Source organism: Mus caroli, unplaced genomic scaffold (genome assembly GCF_978045245.1).
Source record: "Mus caroli unplaced genomic scaffold, Mus_caroli_1 scaffold_5, whole genome shotgun sequence".
NCBI lineage: Eukaryota > Metazoa > Chordata > Mammalia > Rodentia > Muridae > Mus > Mus caroli.
The window spans coordinates 26,376,929-26,394,721 of record NW_028227260.1 but is presented as its reverse complement, the minus strand read 5'-3'; the positions used below and the strand labels follow the sequence as shown (position 1 = coordinate 26,394,721).

At 35.4% G+C, this 17,793-nt stretch overlaps 1 protein-coding gene across 12 annotated transcripts in view; it reads left to right on the top strand.

Moving 5' to 3' along the window:
• The window catches only part of Pak3 (p21 (RAC1) activated kinase 3), a 283,410-nt gene that overhangs the window by 241,200 nt on the left and 24,417 nt on the right, over positions 1-17,793 (top strand). For all 12 annotated transcript variants that reach the window (XM_085837993.1, XM_029473398.2, XM_029473393.2 and 9 more), the window contains 3 exons: positions 14,555-14,603; positions 14,867-14,979; positions 16,368-16,485. In XM_085837993.1, coding sequence (XP_085694119.1) covers positions 14,555-14,603; positions 14,867-14,979; positions 16,368-16,485 — 280 coding nt within the window. The remainder of the gene's footprint in view (positions 1-14,554; positions 14,604-14,866; positions 14,980-16,367; positions 16,486-17,793) is intronic.

Below are 17,793 nucleotides of genomic sequence, written 5' to 3'. Positions count from 1 at the left end.
TCTGAGGCAATGGAATGAAATTAATAGCTTCAAAAACAAAGATTAGGCCACAACTGAGTGACTTGGATCCCCAAAGAGATTGCCTCCTGTGAGTGCTAATCACAACTGGATTTTGTGAAGGAAAAATGGAAAGTTATATATGAATACCTTTATAAAGTATTTATCACCTAAAATTAGGGGGCAGGCAGACATGCTGGCACACTTTTAGTCTCAGCACTCAGGAGGTGAAGACAGGATTAGGCGTACAAAGCCATCCTAGAAACCTTGACACTGGCCTGGCCGACCCTGTCATGAAAGAAGATGAAAAAGAGGAGGATGAAAAGCACCCCCCCCCCAAAAAAATCAATCATACACAATTTAAAATAAACAGCATATTTCCTATTTGGTGCAGCAGCAACATCTGTTATACATTCCCAGAGATTGTTTTTTGAAAACGATGAAGCCAGTTGACATTTCAGTCATAATAAGTTCTTAGAAATTGCTCCATTAGTGTCCAGCACACTAAGCTTAGCCTAGTGGCACATATTTTATATTTAGTGGGCCCTCAGATTTTTTTTGTACAGTTATGAACAACAGCCAGGCTCAAAGATGGCTTGCAGAGCTTATCCTGTCTGCTGGCCCCATCTCTTTGGGATTCTTTTCTGGAACTAAAACAGTGTTTTTCCATCTCGCTCTCTTTTTTATCCATCTATTTTCGGCCTTTTCATTTTTTATCATTCATTTCCTCAGTGCATCTTCGTACCTTTTTCTTTCACAATGGCTTAGTTTTCCCTGGTCACAATGCATGGTTGCTCCTCTGCTGTGTGCAGCACATCTATCTTTTTCATGCCCATTGGCTTCACCTTTCACTGACAATTTTCAGATACACACACAGCACAAATAGTCTTAATATAAAAATCCAACAAATTTTAAAACTAAAATCAACATACACTTTTAAAACAGCTAGTAAGGTATAATGTAAGAGCATAAGTTTGTTTTGGGGGATTTTATAATTTATTATATTAATTTTAATTTAATCATTGTTTGTTTGTTTTTTTCCCCCGAATGGATCATTACTCATTCTTAAGGTTTTGGGTGAATGAACAAAATATTTTCTCTAGATTAAAAAAAACACTTATATTAACTTTGTTTTTACTTAAATGGCTCACAACTGATTTTTCCATGAATTATTGCCCTAAGCTAGGCAATCTAGTCTCTACTTCCAAGACACAGTGGTTTTATTTTCTTTTCATTAAGTCTTGGTTTTTATTGTTTCAGTTTACCTATTGTTATGGTGACTTTCAAAATCCTGTCACTAATCATTTAGTGCTAGGAACAGTCAACCTCTCAGTATTCCATTTTCAGCTCCAGGGAGCACAAGAGCTCTATCTTCCAGGCTGAGTTTAAGAAAAACCTCTCCATTAATCACCCTCATTGACTTGGAAAAGTGCATTTTTCCAGTATGGGATTCTGCCATCCCAACATTCAGGCCTAGAGCCATAGAATTAAGTTTCATTGACCATAAATCAAACTCAGAATTTCACGTCTAATCATTAGAAGCCAGAACTGTGAGCCTGGGTTTTAAAAACAACAGAATTTCACTAAGTTTTCTATGAAAAGTGTTCTATGATAATGCCTACCAAATCTAGACATTTTGATCAGATGTGTAGAGAAAGGGTGAGAAAAATAAAAAAGAGAGAAGGGGAGAAGAAAGGAGAAAGATTCAGATAGTCCCCCAAATTGTTATCTTGAGAACTGTGTCAAAGTAGAAACTAAAGTATTTTCAACTCTATTTTCAACATGGATGGTAAATGGATTTTGATAAGACAACTGAATCACATATTTTTCTTCAGTCAACAAATATCGTCAGAATTCTGTGTACTTCCTAAATAAGCAGTAGCAGTGTGACAAATCAAGGGACTTAGTAAGGCTGGCAGATGCCATGTAGATGTCTCGGTGATGTGTATGAATTCATTTCAAGATTTTTTTCTCAAATGAGAATGCACTGAAAAATAGATCACCATTCCTTTCAAAGCCATACTGTCTTTCTGAACAACGTTAGGGGATTAGTTTTGTACCGAAGCATCACAGATCTAAACTGTTTTAGATCCTGCTTAGCAAATACTTAAATTTAGTGAACAATGGTTGAGCACTCACTATGTTAAATGTAGAGCTATAAATAAGAGGAAGGCTGTGGGCTGAGTGGAGTGCCTTTAATTCCAGCAGTCAAGAGGATCTATGAGTTTGGGGACAGACTAGTCTACATAGTGAGGTCAAGGGCAACTAGGACTACATAGAGAGATCCTGTCTTGACCCCCACACCTATTTAAAGAACCAGATTCTGCTAGCTCATAGTGACCTTTCTATTTATTAACTCCCTGAATGTCTAGCAGAAAGAAATGGTTCATTGTATTAAGAAATAAGCTAATAGCTGGGACTCTAGTTCTACAATGGCACTTGCTTACAAAATCGAGGTTCCATTCACTCTAGAAAAAGAAAAAGAAAAAGAAAAGCAGGAGGGTGAGAAGGTGGGGCAGATCCATTCTCAATGATGAGAATTTACTCTGTAATGATCTACACTTTCATCTTGCCATCTCCCCTTGAATCCTTCTTGAGCTGCCCAGGCCTTCATTGGCATTTTCTCTCTTCCTTCCTTCCGCCTCCTGTAGATGATACCCATAACAGCTTGTATCTAGTTCTTAGAAATTGTCATAAAACTTTTAAAAACAGAAGAATGGGAAAACTTAGGAAAAAATAATGAGAAAAAGTAACATTTTGAAGTCAAAAGGCTATGTCCAGCCTAATTTCTTTAAACATAAGTTTCTCTGTTCATAGTAAAGCAGAATGTGCACTCCCTAAGATTGAAAAACTAACAAAAGAAGGCATTTAATGTGCCTAGCTAATCATATGTCATGTGCATAAATATTCTGTTATGTTAGTTTTTACTTTTTAGTTATTATTTGGGGTGACTCACCCATATGCCATTATGACATGGAACAGAACATAATGAATATTATAGTGCAGTCACAGAGAGATAAGGGGACAAAGAGAATGAATACATGATTTATATCAAAAGAAGGGATATGAAAATGAATTTTCAGAAGATAGGTCATTTTAATGATTTGAAATGGTATAAGAACTTAAGAACGTAAGTCATGAGATTTCTACTTGAAGTACATTACAATATTTGCTTTAGATTCTTTAGTTTTATCCACCTTGTTGTCCTTAGCTCTACAACAGTGCCTGTTATAAATACTCACTATTAGTTGAACCCTCATTAAAAAGAGAAGAAAATGTAGACATTGGACTCATAGTTAAGGAAATAATGCTAGAAGAATAGATATGGCATAAGTTATGAAACAAAATGAGAGACACGGTTGTAATGTGTGTGAATCACCCTTTCTCTGCTGTGGCAAAATAGCTGACACACAAAAAATATAAGGAAAGTTTTTATTTTGGCTCAGTGTTTCACAGGTTTTAGTCTAAGATCTGCTAGTTTTATTGTTCTGAAGTGAGACAGAAGTCATGATGAAAAGTTGTGGCAATCAGAAAGCAGAGGGAGTTATAAGATTGGAGTTATAACATGATAAACCCTTCAGGGGCAGAACCTTAGAGCACTACTTTCTCCAACCAGATCCCATCTTTTACCAGTTACTATTTACCTAATCATAGAGGCAGCGCTTTCCTGAGCCATTAATTTCTTAATGCCTCCACCTGCTGGAGAGCAAGCTGCCAACACTGGAGTCTTTCAGAGATGGACTTCATATCCAAAGTAGAATACTTCGTTTTAATTGTGAAAGTTTAAGTTTTTGAGAAGATACTAGTTGTCTAAAGCAGTATAATATCAAGAATTTGTAGAAGAATACACAATGAAATGGGTGTCATTTCAGCATGTGTCACCAGATTTCCAGTTATTCTGCATAAAGGAAACTTTCAGAAAGAAATTACTATTTGTTTCATTTGAAATACTCTCATTTGATTCACTGTTTAAAAGTGCAGTCAAGCACATTCTCGCACAGATTTCACATACACTTGAATATAAGCTGAACTATGAAATAATTTTTAAAATAAATTTTGGGTTTGACTTTCCTGAATACATGTGCTATTAGGTATAGAGCTGCTTAAATGTTTAAATTGTTCGTTTGCTCCAACTTACATATTTAAAACTGGGCCTTAGACACAATTATATATTTGTTTGGTAGATTTTTCTACTTTCTCATTGCACTTCATTATCTTTCTAGGTATTTTTTAACATCATTGCGTTTATAATTTGCTAGAGCTCCTTTAGGAGTCTCCTCCCATCTAAGATATTTGAGATGTGACATCCATACATGGCTCTGTCTGTGGATATGTTAACTTTTTCACAATTACACAGTCATGTAGTATTAAGATGATTGCTTTCTGAATCTGCACCTTTTTTGTTCATTTATATGCATATCTACACTATAACTTTTATCCAAAGTTTTGGATCTACTATACCACTTGTTAATTTTTATTACAAATTTCCAAATGTTCACGAAGTAGAGAAAATACCCATATTCACTCACCTAAATGTAACATATTTGTATTTATCAGCTATTTTTAGTAAACTCACAATGACTTGTGAGACCCAAAAATTAATTGTTCAATATCGTCTAATTCCTATTTGTTTCCCAATGCTATATTTGTAGTTCTGTTAAAGTTAACAATCAAAAAAAAATCTACACATTATGTTCATTTTGCACTTACATTTCTGTACTCTAAATTGCCTTTTGTCTTCTCATTTTTAGCTTTCCAGCACAATTGACTTATTAAAGAAACTGGTCATTGTCTGATAGAAAGCATCATCTCTGTTTCCTACAAATGGAAATCAGCTCTAAGAGGCTTAGGCTCAGGTTCAGTTGTTGGCCGTATTCTTCATAGATGGTGCTCTTTCATTTTATACTACTTCAGGGTGAAGGGTTTGATTGTCCCCTATTTTGGTGAGGAGTGGATTAGTAGAAAGATTCAAAGCAAGACTATCCCCTCCCGCTTCAAGTTCACATCAATCTTTCATATAATAGAATGCTGATTGATGATTATTGCTAAAATTGATCCTTTCATTAAGGATTACAAAATAATGATTTCATAAATCTATCATTCCTGTACTTATTGGCTTGCATACTTTTGTTGACAAGAACTACAGTTAATCACCTAGAACTCTGGTTACAGGGAAATATTCCAATAAAGATAAATACTTTATTTCTTAATTATCAAGATTTGATATGCGTCAGTACCCAAATTACATCCACCAAGAAGGCTTTCTTTTATATTTAAAATATTTTTATAAATTTATAAAGTATTATATTTGCAATATGTTTCATATATTTGAATTCATTATTGTTTTTAATAGTCAGACTATGTCTTTGGCTAGTGATAATTCCTTTCCCTGCATCAGTTTCCAAAGAGTTCTAGAAAAAGCATATTTATGATATCTAACACTTGAGTTGTAAGGACATAAACTCTGAAATTATTAATTTATTTCCTTTCCAATTGTCACTCTATATAAGCATCTAAATCTCATATGAACTGAATATACTTTAACCCAGTATGTATTTCTTATATAATATTAAGTGTCTAAAAACAAATGCTTAAGAGCAATATTATATGATATATTTTTAGGAGATTTGAGTATAAAACAACTCTTTTGGAGAGGACAAACATTTATCAGTTTGCTATGGATATATTTTAGCTTAAATAGTGGCATACTATATAGCTTTCTCTGTTATGTGCCTTTGCTTAAGAGGTGGTTACATATAAGTGTCTTGCTTTTTAAAAATATATGCCTATGGGCTGGTGAGATGGCTCAGTGGGTAAGAGCACCCGACTGCTCTTCCAAAGGTCCAGAGTTCAAATCCCAGCAACCACATGGTGGCTAACAACCATCCGTAACGAGATCTGGTGCCCTCTTCTGGAGTGTCTGAAGACAGCTACAGTGTACTTACATATAATAAATAAATAAATCTTTAAAAAAAATATATATATATATATGCCTAGTGTTTTGCATTTGTATGCATCCATTGGTGGACATTTAGGGTTGTTTCTGATATATTATAAACAAAGCTCTCAGTAATGACCTTTGCAAATAAATCATTTCACATTTACGCAAACCTATTAGCATAACTTCAGAAGAGTAGAGTTTTTGCATCAAGTAATACATGAATTTAAAATTTCTGAGTTCCTTTGCATAAAGATCTTAAAGATAGCTAAATTTCATAGTCCAACAGTAGCTTATAAACGTGTCTGTTTGCAAATACAATTGTATTTGGAGTTATAGTACAACTATAAAAAATCATGCCCACCATGACTTTTTAAATGCAATACATACATATGGGACAAAATGTGTCTATGCAGAAGAATTTGTTTGCAATATCCAATATGTATATTATGCCAATGTCATGCCATATCTCTCCAGGGATTTACTCAGGTGCACATCCAGGCTTGATGAAAAAAATGACAATGAGAACACTTATTTTAAGATCATTTTACTCTTAGACATTAAGACATACATATGGCCAAAGGAATTTTATGCAATTTCTGGGCATTTGTCCTTCAAATTGTACATCAAACTAATGAAAATATAATTAATACGCTATAATGACAATTAAACTATATTACTAGTTCATGTGCAATCAAACACCCAATACTGGCCCCTTTACATTTCTTTTAAAGTTTTTAAAAGTCAACATATTATGTTATGTATTTTTCAGATTTTTCCCTAATATTCCATGAGGAATTCCTTTACACTCTCAGGTGAAGTTCCCACATTGAAGATGAATAGTTCTAAATGTTATTTTTTTAGGGGAATTTATTTTATTTTTAGGTTAATATATCAAAGAATACATTTAGTTATGGCATGTTCATATATATATTCGTATACTTTGCTCTAATTTGTGTGCACCCCAGTGCCTTCCTTTGACTATGAATAGCTTCTTGGTTTAGATAACTTACCAAACAGTATGCTGCTTAGAACTCATGGGTAAGTGCTGAGAATAAACCTCTGACCCATGTTTTTGTTGTTGTTGTTGTTGTCCTCCTCATTCAGAGTAAGAGCAGAAGTTGTGTCTAGTGTGTTATTCTTTGGGTTGGACCACCCACCCAAAAAATATTTGCTTCCTCATTGGATCTGCTTTGGACCACACAAGGCAGAAGACTTCTATGGGGCACTAAATAGACCATAATCTAAGCTCTATAATAGGCTTTGTGATGGAGGAGATTGGAAATACATTAGCATTTGTTTATAGGCCAATGGAAGATGCCCTTTGTTCTACTTAATGCTCTTAAATGCCTTGTGTTGTATGTTGTCCCTTGTAAAGAAAGATGATGCCTCACATTCAAACGCCATTAGCAGAGATTACACATTAAGGTTTTTTTCCAGCCACAGTAATGAGCTTCTATTAAGTCAGCTGCCCCCTTTTCCCATCCAGGCCCTCTTGAAACCAATGGCACACACTTTGAAACAGCTGCTGAGACTTAATGTTGAAGTGAGTAACTGAGAGCTATCTGGCATTTCCAGGGATTAAGCGCTGTAACTGCGGACTCATTATCACTGGACTATAACCCACTGGGTTTTCTGGCCTCACATCCATAGTGTGTTAGAGCTCTGTTTAGAAACAGATGACCGTGAATGATCTGGGAAGAGCTATGTCCTAGCTAAATAACAGAAACGTTTCCCATTGCATTTTATCATCTAATTAAATGTTGTACCACCTGGCTCTAATTGTATTCTATATACTTAGGTCATCGGGTGATGTGACCTACATAATTTTATTCTATTTTACTTTTTACCTTAGTGACATATTTTTGAGAAAAAATTTCCTGTAAAACAAACAAACAAACAAACTGTACCATCACTCCTAACATCTTTGCATACAGTATTCTTCACAATGCTTAATGAATATTTAAGTGCCATTCAGAGATTTTTATATCCATTCAGGTTGAATATGTTTTACATTTACCCTCATATTCATTCAGCACAGCAAGAGCATGTATAATAGTATCAAATGAACATTTGTGAACCTTCATGTCAAGTGCATTTATATAGTAAAACAATTTCTACATAAGGGCCTAGTAAGTAGTGCCTTTCTTAAATATTCAGGACAGTTCCTTATAAATCTCAGCCACATAGAATATCTTACTTGAGTGAGAAAATCAGAAGAACTACCATGTATGTTTATGTCAAAAAGAATAACAGACATCATGCCCTGGGACAAACTGAATGGGGATAGGACAAATATGAACATGAGGATGGCATAAGCAGAAAACAGAGAGGTAAGGAGAGAATTTGGGGGTAGCAGCCTAACATAACAGATACAAATAGGAATTTGAGGAAGAACCGCAGTTGCACTTAGCATTAACGAAAATGCTTAAGATCTAGTTTTAAAGTGGAACAGTTAGCCTTACAGAAAAATGAAATCATATTTTCAGAAAATGGATGCAACTGGAAATCATTAAGTTGAACAAAATAAACCAGACTTATAAAAACAAATTCCGTATGTTTTTTCTCATGTATGAAACCTATATTTAAGGGTGTTTGTGTGTGAGGGGTTATTTTTCTATTTAAATTCCCTTTATTTATTTACTTTTTTAGTGTATTCACTTTACATCCTACTCACCGCCTCCCTCCTGGTCACCCCCTCCCACAATCTTTCCCTCATCCCCTCTTCGCTGAAAAAAAAAAAGAGAGATCTCAAGGGAATTGGGAAAAGAAGGAAAAAAGTGTAATGGAATATATGTAACATGACAATAGAAAGGATATGGTTGTTGAAAGAGAAGATCAGGCATGGAGGAGGGTCACAGTGAAGGGATATGAATAACAAAGTATCTATGGAAATGCCATAACAAAATTCATTAATGTGCACATTAACTTAAGATATAATAAAATGTAAAGAAAATGGAACATGAAAATGACGGAACTAAAAAATTAAGCAAAGGCATCAAACTGGTGCATTTTTAAACTCAGCTATTAACTATATAACCAGAACAAGCTATTCCCCATTTGCCCAGTTGCAATTTTACCAATTTGTAAAATGAGGCGACTAGACTTGCACTTAGTGGCACTAAGAGAACTCATTCATTTCTAGAGAGCTGGCAGAGACAGTCCCAAGAAATGTGAAAGGGATTTCTAATAGCCACATCAGGAAAAGGAAAAGTAGATAGGAAAAATAACCATACTAAATGCAGCTTATGGTCCCGACTGTGACCTCATTAGCACCATGCTTAGACTTGTAAAACATTAAGAGGGAATAGCACCTCTGCCTCTGGTGACCTCACTCATTCCCACGGAGCTCCCTCTGCACTACTTTGCTTCCTATTGCTTTTTTCTCTTTATGCACTCTGCAAAGTTGCTCTTAGCCTTACTTTCTTGACCCCCATCCTCTAATTCATTCGCATGTTGACATCAAAGTGATTTACCTCAACTATTAGCCTTTTCATGTTGCTGCCTTGGCAACTATTTAACGTGATTTGACATTGATTCTTAGGGAAAAAAAAAAAGAACTGGTAGAAGATAGTGATAAACTGACTTGTGGGGAAAGGGGAGAGATTGTGAATTGTTTGTTCCTTTCTAGACCCTTCAGGATAGATGGCATTTGATGGTTATGCATTTGGCTTCATCAAGGACAACCTACTGATAAAGCATCTGGTACAAAGCCGAGAGCTGTAATTAATGAGGGCCCATAGTTGAGCATTCTGTTAGTTTAAAATCCTTACATCATGCTGGAGGTTTAAAAGAGTTCTACTTCATAGTTAGGAGAGCATTGTTACCTAGTTGTTTCATATCAGACATATCCTTCCCATTCTTGAGGCTTCAAAGTTCCAGTCTGTAATGAGGAGGTTAAACTTGGATATCCTGGTTTTCCATTCAGGTCTATTAATGTATGATTTCCTTATACCACCCGAGGGACTGAGCTTTGCAATAAATTAAAATTCCTATAATAAATAAATATTCTACTTACAGCATTAGATATCTAAAACTAGGATAGAGGGATAAATATAATTGGCTGGCAAAAAATAAAACAATCAAATTGACAAACTCTTTGTCCAAGAATAAAGGGTTTTATCCCAATTTTTATCAGTTTGATTTCTGTCATCTTTATGTCCTAAGATGCCAACAGATGATTGTTTTAAAATTAAGATGAAGTAAAATTTTATTGTGTGTGTGTGTGTGTATATATATATATATATATATATGTATACATATATATATATATATAACATCATGTTGCAGTGTAAGCATATGCATTGAGATATTTCAATATATTCCAACATGCTACAAGGCTCATCTTTTGGGAATCTGTGTGCAATGTGATTGGCATAGAGAATGTCTCCTTTTTACCTCTGCGCTTTAACTATTATTAAGAGAGGACTATTAGCTTTACCACCTACAAATCACCTACAAACAAATAACTTGTTACTTGTTTCTGTGAATTAGGCTATGCAATCTTGACCACAAATTGCATTTATTATGAGTTGAATGCTTATGTTTTATCAAGCAAAAGTAATTATATATTACTAGTGTTTAGATATTTTAAAAATCAGCATGTGATATTCAACACTCATGATAAATCTGACCAAGAAGGGAAATAAATGTGATATTTGAATTACCACTATTTAAGGTAAATATTTAATTTCTATTATTAATTTTGAAACATTATGTATCTTGAAAGCTCCAGGTATGTAGAGAACTTCCTAGTCATCTATGGACTACAACTGGGAAGATAGTTGCTGTATTAGAAAACAATCAACAAAATAGTAATTATTAATACTTATTTGGCACTTACCATGAGCCAGAGCTGTATGACTTTTAAGGCCTTTAGCATTCATTTACTTCACCTTAAAGGTAAATTACTGAGAGTCACACAACTAGAAAGGTGTAGGATTTAAACCAGCAGAGATTTGAATAAGTAGTCATGAGAAATGCTATCCTCAGCCCAGCAGTGAGCAGTGGAAGTGATTATGGATAAATCTTGATAATGAGATCTCTTGGAGAAAAAAAAAAAGGAAAGGAAAGGAAAGGAAAGGAAAGGAAAGGAAAGGAAAGGAAAGGAAAGGAAGGGAAGGGAAGGGAAAAGGGAAAAGGGAACAAAAGGGAACAAAAGGGAACAAAAGGGAACAAAAGGGAACAGGAGAAAGGGAAAAGGGAACAAAAGGGAACAAAAGGGAACAAAAGGGAACAAAAGGGAACAAAAGGGAACAGGAGAAAGGGAAAAGGGAAAGGGGAAAAGGGAAGGAAAGGAAAGGAAAGGAAAGGAAAGGAAAGGAAAGGAAAGGAAAGGAAAGGAAAGGAAAGGAAAGGAAAGGAAAGGAAAAAGGAAAGGAAAAAGGAAAGGAAAAAGGAAAGGCAAGGCAAGGCAAGGCAAGGCAAAAGAAAAGGAAAACCTCCCATGTAATCAAGTCAGAAATCAACCTTCAATTGTTAAAGTATAAAAATACCTGGGTTCAGTGATATATTAAGTATGCTCACTGGAGTGGCAAGAAGGTAGTAAGTTTCTCTACAGTATCTGAATTTATTCATTTTTAGTTGAAGGTCCCATAGAGAAGTCGGTCAAAACAGTAACTTACTGATCAGTAATATAATATTATGTTAGGTTTGCGGATGCTCATATGAACCCATATTTAGACAGAAAAAAGTGAGGAGGAGGAAGGGGAAAATGCCTCTCACTGAACAATTGCAACTGTCCATTTAGGTGAGGGGAGGACAGATGAAGGTGAGCCGTTGAGTTTTAGTTAGTAACTCAAGTTCTAGGATGTCAGGGCCTTTAAGTCAGCACATCTATACAAATGGATGTTGTAACTCCTGGGATACTGGAGTTTCAGGATTAGGGCTCTAGGAATTTTAAGACAATAAAATGCTGAAAGAAATGAACGGAAGAGGCAGAAAAGAAAAGGAAGAAAACAAAGGTTTTCAAGGTAAATCTCCAAGATGCTAAGCACTAATCCCTCTTGCACTTCCACTCAATCATAGTTTTATTCCCTCCAGCAGCAGAAATGCACTTCAATGGTTGGAGGAACACCCATGGGGAAAAGTCACCATGCAGGCTAGCTTTTTGTCACCCTAGCTTTAACTAGACTAGTTCCCATCTTACTTATTTTATAAACCCCCATATATGGTTTTTATTTAATGTGTTCTAAACTTAGAGAGGGGAAAAAAAGAAAAATGCAAAACCGTTTCTCAAGGGAGAGGCTGAACCATCTCCATAAAGTTTTCCAACAGATCATTCTTTCAAAACCCCCGCTTTTGAGAAGGAAAGATATGCTAGCAGGGTTGTTAGGGTTGGGGTATTAGGAGGTTCTAGCCAACAGTCAGTAAATCAGTTCTCTTCTGCTGTGAAATGAATTGCTACAGCAGCAATAGGGAATAATAACAGCAGTGGCCATGTTAAGCTTCATTGATGATCTGGGCTCAAGGCCAAATGCTTTCTGAGATTGTGTCATTTGATACTCTGAAGTCGTAAAAGAGAGCAATTTCTAGTGTCTCATTTTACAGATACTGTCATTCTTCTTCATCTGGAGGTATGCATGTGTTTTAGATATCTGGAAATAAACCAAATAAAGATTTTTAAAAACATAGTTTGCAATTAGGTTTGAGGAGCTCCTCGGGGCTTACTGCTGCTGAAGTACCCACCAGGTTGATTGAAACAATCTAGTCCTCTGACTTCAATCGAATTCTGAGTTCAAAAGGACAAGTCACATGCTGGCTCTCAACCCAGGAATGTCTGATCTCTTATTCCAAGAAAGAAAAGATTCCTGAAGATTCAGTTGTGTGGAATAGTTTCCTTATTGAAAGGAAAGGTATTGTTGCAATTGAATTTTTGCTTAAGAATGTTTTTTATTCATGTGCTCATTCAACAAATATTTATTGGCATCAACTATAAGTTCTGAATATAGAATCTACAATCTACAATATTGTAAACAGACCTGTTTGATATAAGCATACATGTTGAGAATCACCAAGTGCTTATTCAGGTACCACCTAGAGAGTAAGTCTGATATTTAGCCTAGTTTCAAAACCTAATTTGAAAGCTGGGCAGAATGTGGTTTGTACATTGAATAGCCTGGGAAGGCTACCCAATCTTTCTGACTTTCAGGATCCTGATTTATGAGATGAGAATAATAGAGTTGCTTTATGTATAAATATAGGAAGAATCTCATAAAATGAAGTCTATAAACTTCTCAACACTGTTTCTGACACACAGAACACATTCAATACATCCTTACTGCTACTATGGTCACTGTTTTCTTTCTGAAAGGACTGAAATTCAGTTAGGGGAAATTGCTTACCCCAAGTTGCACAGCTTGTGATGGTCAAGCAGTCTCAAATCTCTGTTATTAGTCAAAGAAGTCTTATACTACACTACCATTTTCCTTTTCAGGGTTCAGGTGACATAAGTATCCCAGACTTTTGAGAAATATTGCGAATCATCAAGGGAGAAGAGTTATAAAGAAATGCCTGACATAGAGTTATGGCTCATGACAGTAATTCCAATATTTGGGAGGCTGAAGTAGAAAGATCACAGCAAGGACATTCTGAGTTACATAGGGTCAAGACAAAGAAAGAGATATATGAACAGACAGACAGACAGAATATTTTTATAAACTCGACCTAAATCTTAGAGCATTATAGTACCTAGTAAATGAATCACTGGACAGATTGTTATCCTAGATGTTTTGTTTGCCACCACAAAATGGATACCTCTTCGACTGAAGATAAGGATGAGAAGATCTTCAGAAAACAAATGTGATTCACAGAAAGATACTGGAATCTCAACTGGACAATATATTGTCTCTTTGCAAAGCAAGGAAAAAATCTAAGTAAAGTTAAAATAGAAGCAGAAATATTACAAAGACTTAAGGAATGATAGATTTAAAACGATAAGTATTTTGCAGGAGTGAAAACTCACAGAAAAATTTCAAATTTAGCAAAAATAAAAATAAGGAAGGAAGCTCTATAACAAAGCAACAGTCCTGTCCCTTTGTGTTGGTACAGCACTGACACACACTGAAACTGACTTATTAAATGAAGGATTAGAGATGCATAAAACAGCTACTCTGTCCATATGCTAAAAATAATGGTTGAGTTACAGTTGCCTAAGCAAAAGATGAACTATTATTTTCTGAAATTTACTTTAGCATAATCAGAGGGCTGCAATATTTGTTGTTTAAATACACAAAGAATTTGAAAAATAGGGTTTCCTTAGGAAGAACAAGGCTAGTATGCTAATTTCACTAATGCATAGTGCAGGACCCAGGAACTGGTGCCAGAAAGTCTAGTGAAAGGTCCACCCAGTCTACCAAAAGATTCATTGTGTTAGTCTCTGATGTAATTACTATATAAGGCAGTCGCATCAATACTGTGCACTTGCAATTTGCTAAGACAGAAGATCTGGTATTAAGTGTTCTTTTAATAATTGTTGAGAAATTGCACCTGTGTTACCTCATCACTGAATCTTGATCTTGCTAACTTAACTCACCTGAAAATGAATCACATTTTTCATACATGGGAAAATATCAGTAACACGTGAATTGTTTATTCATTGGATAATTTTCACTTTTCCAGGGCATCAGGAACTGTTTACACAGCACTAGACATTGCGACTGGACAAGAGGTATGTGCTACTAAGTGATCTTTATTACTATATTTTGTGTTTATCAAGTTTTCTTGTTGACAACTTGTGTCTTAGCTTTGGGTAGAACTAGGTTACCATGGGAGATTTATTTGTTGGTGTGCAAAACATCTGAAATAGATAATGACTGACCAAGGACAAGGTGTAGGTTTGTAGAACAGACTCAAAATCATAGGTAAGTAATTGATATGTTTATATTCATGTATATTTTAATAGTCATCTTCTTGTATTTTATTCATCAAAAGGTGGCCATAAAGCAAATGAACCTTCAACAGCAACCCAAAAAGGAATTAATTATTAATGAAATTCTTGTCATGAGGGAAAATAAGAACCCCAATATTGTCAATTATTTAGATAGGTAAGTGTTCTATCTTATTTACATATTTTCTTCCTAAGATGTTATTTTCTTGTCTAACTATTTGTTTAAAAATATTTCTGAAATGATACAAAGTAAAAGAGTAAATCTTTGTGAAGCATCAAACACCTGAAAATATGTTTGAGGGACCTAGTTCTAAATGTAAGTAGTTTGTGTGGCTTCCTTCAGAAGACGGTGGCTTCATGCTGACAGGAAATAAACTACTACATATAGGAGAAAGCAGTGGTGCTTTCAACATTTCATCAAGTGTCTGTTTGGAACCATATGGCCCCCAAGAGGCTGAGTAAAGAAGGCAGACAACAACCAACCTGCTTTAATGGGTGCTTTATGATTAACTGACAGTGAGGTTAGGGGAAATTGGGACTTTAATCTTAAACCTTTTTCCTAAAGCAGGCAATTAATGTCTCTTTCATCAGTGGTATTGAGTGTGTTACAAATAGGCACTTAAAGACAGAGCTAACTCCTCTCCCCTGGTTAACATCTACATCTGTTTCTGCTGAGTTTCAGTCATTGAGTGCTTAGCAGCACTCTGCTGAGTTCTCTGACGGTATGCAAAGGAAATAAGATTAGGTCTCACCTCTGTGAGCTTAAGGACTTGCTGTCAGTGTTAGTTCAATAGACATTGATGTGGTAGCGAGATAGAAGGATGACTGAATTTTAAAGGTTGAATCGGTGTTTTGTTTGTTTGTTTGTTTGTTTTTTCCCAGTGCTCCTTATGGCCCATCTGCAACAGTATGACATCAATTCCATTCTGCATTTATAGTTTTGTAAAACCTCACATTTGTACTTTTTAAAGGGGCTGATTTCTAGGTTTTTCTCCATAATTAATGATAATGGAACCCGTGAATTTTGAATTTTAAGAGATTTGCCTTGGGGGTCCCCAAAGTACTATAATTTGACCAGCAGAGAAGAGAAAGTCTCATTTCATAGTGAGATAGGCTTTTGCTTTGTCCGGTTTGTTCTTTAAATACCCCTGCAATTCAGGCTGGCCTGGAATTTATCACATACCTGAGGTTAGCCTTAAACTCAGAGTTGCCATGCTTTATCCTCCCAAGTAGGTGTATGCCACCAGAGCAGGCTTAGCCACATGCATATTAAGGCCGAGTGGTTCATTAAGGTTCTTCGCTATAAGAAGATTGTGATAACTGATTTCAATAACCTCCTACTGTTTTCCTGAATGCTGAGGCTATCCAGTAACATTAGTCCCTGTTTTTGAGCACTGAAGTTTGTTCTTCAATAATCATTTAAAGATACTTGGTGTGGCTCTGTTCACAATCGACTTTCATTACAAATAAGGCCTGAGAATATCAGAGTCTCTACTTCTTTAGTCCAAAGTCAAAACGTTTTTTTTTTTTTTTCTTTTCTTATAGCTACTTAGTGGGTGATGAACTGTGGGTAGTCATGGAATACTTGGCTGGTGGCTCTTTGACTGATGTGGTCACAGAAACCTGTATGGATGAAGGACAGATAGCAGCTGTCTGTAGAGAGGTAAGAAAAGAGAACGTTTCTTGCTGGTGAATTTGCCAATGCTTTACTGGTTATTCAGATTTTTCTAGCATCAAAATACCTACAGCATCTTTTCTACTGAAAAAATGGAAAAACTATTAATACTATAACTCAGTGTCATGCCCTTGTTTCACCTTTGCCAGACCTTTAGTTACCTTCCTGTGGCTCTTATAAGCTCTAATATGCCATTTAGGAGACACTGCATCTAAGCTCATATGCAGGAGTGAACATGGCCAAGTGAACATGTTATGTTCTCATGGAATGCCTTTCAGATCTGTGGGGAATTTATACAAGATAATTGTTGTGTTCTGCATGTTCCATATAAATCTCCTAAAATACAAACTACATTGTATTCTCAGTATTTTTAATAAGGCTAGTTTATAATTTTTAGTGTGTGTATTTTTTGGTGTTTCTGTTTGTGTGTGTTCGTGACCAATTATATGTCAATTTTGGAGAAGGTACTATGAGGTGCTGAGAAGAAGGTATATCCTTTTGTTTTAGGATAAAATGTTCTGTAGATATCTGATAAATCAATTTGCTTCATAACTTCTGTTAGTTTCCCTGTGTCCCTGTTTAGTTTCTGTTTCCACAATCTGTCCATTGATGAAAGTGGTGTGTTGAAATCCCCCACTATTATTGTGTGAGGGGCAATGTGTGCTTTGAGCTTTACTAAAGTTTCTTTAATGAATGTGACTGTCCTTGCATTTGGAGCATAGATATTCAGAATTAAGAGTTCCTCTTGGAAGATTTTACCTTTGATGAGTATGAAGTGTCCCTCCTTGTCTTTTTTGATAACTTTAGGTTGGATGTCGATTTTATTCGATATTAGAATGGCTACTCCAGCTTGTTTCTTCAGACCATTTACTTGAAAAATTGTTTTCCAGCCTTTCACTCTGAGGTAGTGTCTGTCTTTTTCCCTTAGATGAGTTTCCTGTAAGCAGCAAAATGTTGGGTCCTGTTTTTTGTAGCCAGTCTGTTAGTCTATGTCTTTTTATTGGGGAATTGCATCCATTGATATTAAGAGATATTAAGGAAAAGTCATTGTTGCTTCCTATTATTTTTGTTGTTAGAGTTGGCATTCTGTTCTTGTGGCTGTCTTCTTTTTGGTTTGTTGAAGGATTATTTTCTTGCTTTTTCTAGGGCATGGTTTCCGTCCTTGTATTGTTTTTTTTTTCTGTTATTATCCTTTGATGGGATAAATTCGTGGAAAGATAATGTGTGAATTTGTTTTTGTCTTGGAATACTTTGGTTTCTTCATCTATGGTAATTGAGAGTTTGGCTGGGTATAGT